Genomic DNA, 7,780 nt, shown 5'->3' with positions numbered 1-7,780 from the left:
CACAGCATCCTTATGAGGCAGATGGGGGTCGGGGTGGGGTACGCAGATTAGAAAACCAAGGCTAAGAGGAGGGTCTGATCCTGGGTACTCGGCTCGTCGGCAACAGAGCTGGGGCCAGAATCAAGGCATTTGGTCTTGGCCTTTTCCCTCGCCGTGCGGATAACACACTGTCAAACCTGGGCCACCCCGGGGCCCTCAGCCATGGAAAGGGGTGTTTAAAATGTGAGCAGGGAGGCAAGGGAGTGGGTATATTGTGGTGTTTTTGTAAGCTGGGCTGTTTTTCTGCTTCCTATGGCAGACCTGCTAGTTGTGGCATGATGAAAATGCAGTTGAGACCTGAAAATCTGGGGGGAGGTGGGGCCAGCCGACTGCATCTCAGTTGGCCTCCAGGGAAGGATGAAAGGTACAGAGATTGGCTCAGGCCACCCAGCAGGTCAGGGACTAACAGGATGGCTGCTCAGTGCAGCCAAAAGGGGCCCGCCCCTCTGGTGACGTGACTGACGTGGCACTAATAGGTCTTATCGTCTTAAGAATAATGTTTTTTTAAGTGTGACTTTGTCTAGGGCTCACTGAATGCCTGGCACCGTGTCGAGGGCTTGATATTTGTTACTTTAATCCTCACGATGACCTGTGAAGTTGACAGCATCACCCCCAGGGCCAGCTTCATGAGCAAGGGGCCCAGGCAGTCCCACAGGGCCCCACACTTGGGTTAATGCTGCTGTTGCCACTTTGGAACTCTTAGTTCTTTGTAACAAGGAGCCTTGTACCCTCATTTTGCTCCAAGCCCAGAAAATTATATAGCCAGTCCCGGTGACCCGCGCTTCTCAGGAGAGGATGCAGAAGCGCAGAGTGGTCATGATCTGACATGCCCACAATCAGAGGACTGGGTGCCCCGGAGGTCTGACCCCACACCCTCTGGAGCAGAGAGAGGCTGACCAGAGTCAGAAGACACTGTGCCCAAGTCCCACTCCTGGCATCTGCCTATGGCCATGAGGGAGTCCCTTCATCCCTCCCAGCCTCGATTTTCTCATCTGTGAAATGAGGTGACCCCACCTGCTCCTCAGGACTACTGGGAGGCGCAGTGAGTGCATACGGGTGCTTTTACACACTCCCTAAAGCTCCGCGGATCAAAGGATCATTAAGTGACTCACAGCACACTGGCGCTTCTGTTAATGCCTCCAAGTCATCCTGACACCGTCTTCATGGGCCTTCTCCAAAAGGATTAAGAAACCAGCAATTAAAATAAGCTCCCTTCCCGTAAAGTCCTCAAGTTGTGGCTGTTGCCCACCCCACAGGGAAGACTCCCTCCAGCCACAGATGGCCCTGCCCCCTGCGGTGAGTGTGCAGCAGGGGGAGACGAAGGGGACAAGAGCCTCTACGATTAGACCCTCTCCAAAAAGCTTCGCTGAAACCAGTCAGAGCTCCCGTGTCTGTGGGAAGAAGCCCTACAGGTAAAGCTGCCCCAAAGCGCACTCAGAACAGATTCTGTCACCTCAGCATAGAGGCAGATGGCACGCAGGAAGGGCCCCGGGAAGCAGCTAATAGATTTAGGGAGATTCTAAAGAAGCCTGTGTGACCATGAGACTGCACAGAAAGACACCCATGAGAACACCCCGCCTTTGCGGAGCATGCCGAGCCTACAGAGAGTGTGGACAAACCTTAGCTCTGCCTAGGAGGTTGGTATTACGACCCCATTTTACAGGCGAGGAAACAGGCTCAGCTAGCCTGAGAGCACCCACAGCTAAGGCCGCCTGACCTCACGTCTAGTGTTCCTATCTCAAAACTAGAGGTTCTCAATCCTAGCTGCTCACTGAGACCCCCTGAGGAGCTTTAAAAATACGCCAGTGCCCGAGTCTCACCCCGGATTAACTGAATTAGAACCCCTGGGTCTGGGGCCCAGCAAACCACATCTGTGGAAATCCCTCAGGGATTCTCACCTATGTGGCTGCATATCTAGGTTTCTCTGCCATCAGTTGGGATGGAATATCCCTTCTCGTTCCTCAGGGATGCCCCAAAGCAGGGGCATCAGAGCATGGGGAAGCGCGGCCATCCTTCCTCTGGTCAGATTGCACTGCAGGTGGGCACTGTAGGAACATCTGGAACAGGCAGCAAGCTCTGCTCTTCCAGAGCATCTCCACGCTGAGGTTAGAGAGGAAGCACCCGTCCTCCCCGGGCGGCCCGGCCTACGTTTGGATTGTGCACAGCCCTCCAATTCTCTGCCTCCTCCTCTGCCTGCTCACCATCCCCCGATGGCCATTTCCCATTAGCCCAGACACGCGATCACGACTCTTAGTTTCAGTTTTTCTCCCTGCAGAGGTATTTTTAGGTACCTACTAATAAATAAGACTCTCTCTTCCTTCCTCTCCTTTTCCACACCGGTAGTGGCATATCCTCTAGGCCACACGTCTCTTTCTCTGTACGTGAGCTTCCGCTTGGACATCGCTCCAGATCGCTTCATTCTTTTTCACAACTGCACGCCCTCAGCACGGATTTTTAAAACGTCCTCTGAAAACCAAAAACTTCTTTCCCCATTCCAAGTCAGAGGTCTCCTGCTCTGACGTACCCTTCCCCAAAACCGCCCCCAAAGTCCCTGTGGGCATAGAGGCTCTGGGGCCAACGGAGCCTCGTTCTAACTTCGAGTTACTTCCTTACCCTGCGCCCTGACATTCTGGGGCAAGCGCCTTGGCTCAAACATCTTCCTTAGAGGTGGGGAGCCCAAACCAGATCCAAGAGCTGAAGCCCTTGCCCGGGAGGCACTGTCGTGTTGGCATTTTGAGTGAATGTGAGAACCATCTTTCTAGAACGGTGAGTCACCGCCTCGCTCGCTTTAACAACCCACCTCGAGGGCAGTCGGCTCTTCCTTCAGCTGTGGCAGGTTTATTTGCTTCCTCCTCTGAAGCGGTGAGGTAAGGTGTTGTTCTTGGAGAAAGCAGCTGAGAGGAGCAGGAAGACTGGCCTTGAAGAGCTGGTGGGTGCCTGAGCGCAGGTGCTGCGTGGGCGGGGAGGGGGGTGGGCGTTCCCTGGACTCAGCAGCACACCTGTGTCGACATGGGGACCCACAGGCAGCCGCTGCTTAGAGAGACCTGAGCCCTCCGAATCAGACGGCCTGGCCTTGTCCTTGCTAATCTCTGGGAGCTTTCCGGTGAGTCATTTACTTCTGGGAAACTCATTTCTTGAGTATAAAATGGGGACAAAAGCAGGTAACTACAGACTTGCAGTGAGGATTAAATGAGATAACAGAGGTGGAATCATTTCATATGTGGTGAAACGCTGTACAAAGTATTGATTTATTGTTAACTTCCCTGCATCAAGTTAAGGAGTTGAACACACCTCACTTCTAGTTTTGAAGTAGCAATTAGCAGCCATGTTACTGAACCTCTCTGAGCCTCAGTTTCCCCTCCCGGGGAGCTCAGGAGCACGCAGGCCTCACGCAAGGAGAGATGGGTAATGACCTCGAATCCTTCCCGCAGGGCCTGCACAAGCCAGCAGCTTCCCGCCGCCCCCTGTTTTCCATGAGGAGAGGGGCTCGGCCTCGCTTCCCCACCATTCTCTGATCTGCCTGCATCTCCAGGACTGATCTAGCTTCTTGGCAAAGCTGCCCCCAAGATTCCTGCTAACGCTTGTCTGTTCCTGCCTTTTGTGAAGCATGGTGCCCACAGGACTCGGGGAAGAATCTTAACCCCAGAGCTCCGCGGCTGCTCGGGACGGCACTCTGTGTGGCTCGTCCATCGTCCTCTCTGCTCCGGGAGCTGCTTCTGTCCCAGCGATGCCCTCGGGAGCCTTGGCCCCAGCTGGGTGAGACGACTCCAGAGCGGGACCCAACCTTGCCACCCACCAAGATTCCCACGCCAGCCCACCGCCTCCCATGTCTGGCCGCCCTGGCATACTCTAGAATGTCTGTGCCCCAGATCCAAGTAGAAGAAGTGGTGGTGGGGGCAGAGGGGCCGGCAGGAGCAGGGCCGGCAGGAGCAGCCCCGCCTCCCGACGACCACCTCCGGAGCCTGAAGGCCCTCACCGAGAAACTGAGGCTGGAGACCCGCAGGCCATCCTACCTGGAATGGCAGGCCAGGCTGGAGGAGCAGGCATGGCCCTTCCCGAGGCTGGCTGCTGAGCAGGGAGAGTGTGAGGACAGAGAGCCCTCACGCCCCCTGAGAGAACTCAGGCAGCATCCCCTACCTAATGAAAGCGCCAGCCAGGACGACGTGACCCGGGCCACTGGCAAGCTGGAAGGCTTTGAGAATATCGATGAAGCTATAGCCTGGCTTAAGAAGGAACTGGTAAGTGGCTGCCGCCCATCCAAAGATCCCCAGAAAAGATGCCGTCTGTGTGTGTGCGTGTGTGCGTGCGTATGTGTGTGTGTGTGTGTGTATGAGACACCCTTTCCGCGTATCTCTCTGTCTTTCTCTGCCTCTCCGTCTCTGCCTCCATTTCTCTTTCTGTCTTTCCTCCCCTTCTCTGCCTCTGCCAGTTGCCTGTCACCTTTCTGTTATATTAAATCAAGGGTAGACCTCATTACTACGTGGTTACATGAGATCCATGTGTCGATCGCAGGTACTTATAAAGGAAACAAGTGTCGCCCATAAGAACCCGAGCCCATGGAGGTGTCCCTAGCCTTCCTCAGTGCCACTCCCTGCATCAGAGTCTCATGCCCTTGTTCCTGGAATGCTCAGGGGACTCCTGAAATGTGACTCCCCCTCCTTCTCTCTGAAACTCTCTAACTCTGCCATCCACCCAAGTTGCCAGCCGGCTCCTGTGACCACTCACTCAGCAAGCATGAGTGGCCACTCACCCATGGCGCTGTGCCAGACAGTGGGGTAAGCTCAAGGTGGAGCCATTGGGGCACAGAGCTGTGGGGGGACTGCTGTAAACAGCTCAGACTCATCCCAGGAGTGCTCTGTTAATACCGAGCTGTGTACAGGAGCTACGCAGAGGGTGATGTGGCTGATCAGGCCTGCGGTGGAGGCTTTGGGCTGGGCCTCAGAGGCTGAGTAAGAAACTGCCCCGAAGTCAAGGCTAGGAGGGTGTGCAGGTGAAATGAGTGTAAGCAACTGGCATGAGTTTGGGAACTGATACCAGCAGCTTGATCATTTTTTTGCCCATGGGCACAGCAGGCTCTCAGCGGAGGCTGACATGACGCTAACCCTCTCTAGGCTCTCAGCTCCTGCCTCTGGCCCCATCACCTGTAGCCCAAATCACACCTGTCCAGTCAGGCCACTCTGGCCACAGATGAGCCAGCAAGCAAGGGCCAGCTGCCTTCAAGAGCCACTAGTATCTCCAGCGTCAACAGAGTAGGCAGAGGCCTGCTTGGTTTGTTCTGCATAATCCTAAAAAACACAGCCCTATAAGGGCCTGGAATTCCCTTTGAACCAAACTAAATAATTGGGTCTGGGACGTGAGGGGTGGTTCAGAGATTCAGATATCTGATTAACTAGAAATCTCTTTTTGGTTTTAATCTTTGATGTTGCATCTTAAAACGCACCATTCTAGTATGCCTGTCTTTAGTAACTGGAGTGTAAGGTTTGTATAAAAGATGGGGTACCTATGGATTCTCACTGTGTCACCGGACGCTCCATAACCACTGGGTGCTCATGGGGGTGAGGAGAGATGGACTCCCAGTGGCCAGGACGAACCCTGGAAGTCACTCTTTAAATTCCTGAGGCTGAGCTGCTTTCATCTGTTTTCGTAAAGAGGAACAAAAAATATTTCCACTAATCAAGGATTTGGTTTGTTGCTTTAGAGTTCATATGAGGTTTTATTGCTTTTGGGAGCAGACGCTTTACTTTCTAAGTTAGATTCCCCATGGGCCCCCTTTGGGGTGGAGATCAGAGAAGGAATTCTCTGTGTATAAACTAGTAGGGAGTCCTCTAGGGCTTTATCTTCCTCATCTTGTAGATGAGGGAGGTGCCTCTCCACCCAGGCTGCATGTTAGAACCAGCAGGAAAGCTCTGAAACCTCCCAGATCCTAGGCCACACCCCAGACCCATCAAATGAGCATCCAGACTTGGGGTACCGGGCATCAGGAGTTTTTAAAGCTCCCAGGTAATTACAGAGTACAGCCAACGTCAAGAACCATTGCCATAGACCTATAGGCCACGCTCATTTTTCTTGCCAAACCATTGCAAGCCAAGCATCACGAGGTGCCCTGGCCAGAGGATGCTGGCTGAGAGGAGGAAGGTGGGCTGGTCACGGACAACCATGAGTAATGTAGAGTAATACTCCACAGGCGAAGAGAGGAGTGTTTATTGTCAGGACTAACTTGGCTGCTAAAGGCTCTCTTAAATAAGTACAGAGAATAGTAACATTATTACTAATGCTTTATATTTGCATGATATTTTCCACCCTCCTGCCATGTCTCTGTGCTGCCAGGGGTGGGTAAAAATAACAATAATGATGTGGTTTGTCACTAATTGAGTGTTTACTGTGTGCTAGGTATATCACATGCATTGCTTACCTCTTCTGACTGTCATATTTGGTAACACCTTCCTGTTACCCCCATTTCACAGCAGAGGAAACTGAGGCTCAGAGGAGAATGTAGCAGTGAGTGAGAGAGCAGAAATTCCAACAGTAGCTCATCTGCTTGCGTTGCTTATGGTCTTCTTAGCCACCATACTACATAGTATCTTCCAAAGGCATTTGACTTTGCTGTGCGATTCCTCAAAATGTAAATTCACAAATATGTCAGTAGTCAACAGAATGCATGGGGGTGGGAGTGGGGGCAGAGGGAGAAACAGGACTGAATGAGAATCCCATCCCTCACTCCATTATCTCTTTGACTCTTACAACAGACTTTTGTGATGGTGGTTGTTGTCTCCATTTTACAGATGAGTAAACTGAGGCTCATAGAAGTCAGACGACCTGCCTAGAATCATACGACTAGTCAGTGGCAGAGCCAGAGTTTGAACTCAGCCTTCGCCATTGAGAGGAGAGAGCTTGGGGAGAGGCAGGAGATGAGGCTGGAGAGGTGGTCCTCAGGCAGAGGGGCTGGTTGGCATGTCTACTCGGCTGTGTGGTAGATCTTCTCTTAGGGTGGTGACCCTAACACTCTAATGTGCATACAAATCCCCCGATTCTCTTGTGAAAATAAAAATCCTAATCCTAAAGGTTTGGGATGGAGTCCAGGATTCAGAATTTCCAACAAGCTCAAGGTAATGCTATACCGCTGGTCTACGGACCACCATTTGAGCATTGGGACTGAAAGACAGGTAAGACTGGGGTCAGGGGACCAAAAAGGGACCTCACAGGGAAGCCCCAGGGATCCCCAAGCCTGCACCCTGAGCCCCATCCGTGCCATAACTGCCATTTTGGCTTGGGCCTCAGCCAGTGAAGGGGCCTCTAGGAACCAACCGCTCACAGCATCTCACACTGAGGGGCCAAGAACCGAATGAATCCATTCAGAAGAGGGTACATCTGAGGTCAAAAGCAGCCTAAACACAGACTGGCAGGCAGCAACTCAAACATGCGATTCTGCCCGTTTAGAAGATTAAACTCTAAGGAGGCAACTTGTAAAATCCTTTGATTGAATTAAAATCAGAGTTCAACATTTGAATAACAAACCCATTCTCCTGTTTTTAAGTCTCAGTCAAAACATTAAACTTCATGTCATTGTTTTTCTAATTCAGTATCTGTTAACTCATTCTAGGCATCGTTAGAAATTAATCTATTTTTTAACTCAAGAAAAGTGGTTTCAAATAACCCTTGTTTTATTTTAAGCCCAGTATCAAGTTTTCTCTACACCTGGGCAGGCTCTCTCCACCAGTTTGTCAGGCTCATGTACAAATTC

General features: G+C 52.0%; 1 protein-coding gene across 3 annotated transcripts in view; it reads left to right on the top strand.

The window, feature by feature from the left end:
* Positions 1-7,780, top strand: part of FAM167A (family with sequence similarity 167 member A) — a 45,816-nt gene that overhangs the window by 21,392 nt on the left and 16,644 nt on the right. For 2 of the 3 annotated variants that reach the window (XM_011359441.2, XM_011359439.2), the window contains exon 3: positions 3,471-4,277. In XM_011359441.2, coding sequence (XP_011357743.1) covers positions 3,894-4,277 — 384 coding nt within the window. In that variant the 5' untranslated portion in view covers positions 3,471-3,893. Of the gene's footprint in view, positions 1-41; positions 3,143-3,470; positions 4,278-7,780 lie in introns of those variants that run through there. The other variant, XM_023530252.1, reaches the window with a different exon arrangement.

This window comes from Pteropus vampyrus, unplaced genomic scaffold (genome assembly GCF_000151845.1).
Source record: "Pteropus vampyrus isolate Shadow unplaced genomic scaffold, Pvam_2.0 Scaffold47, whole genome shotgun sequence".
NCBI classification, from domain to species: Eukaryota; Metazoa; Chordata; class Mammalia; order Chiroptera; family Pteropodidae; genus Pteropus; species Pteropus vampyrus.
The sequence above is the reverse complement of the archived record's forward strand: the minus strand, read 5'-3'. Positions and strand labels throughout refer to the sequence as shown.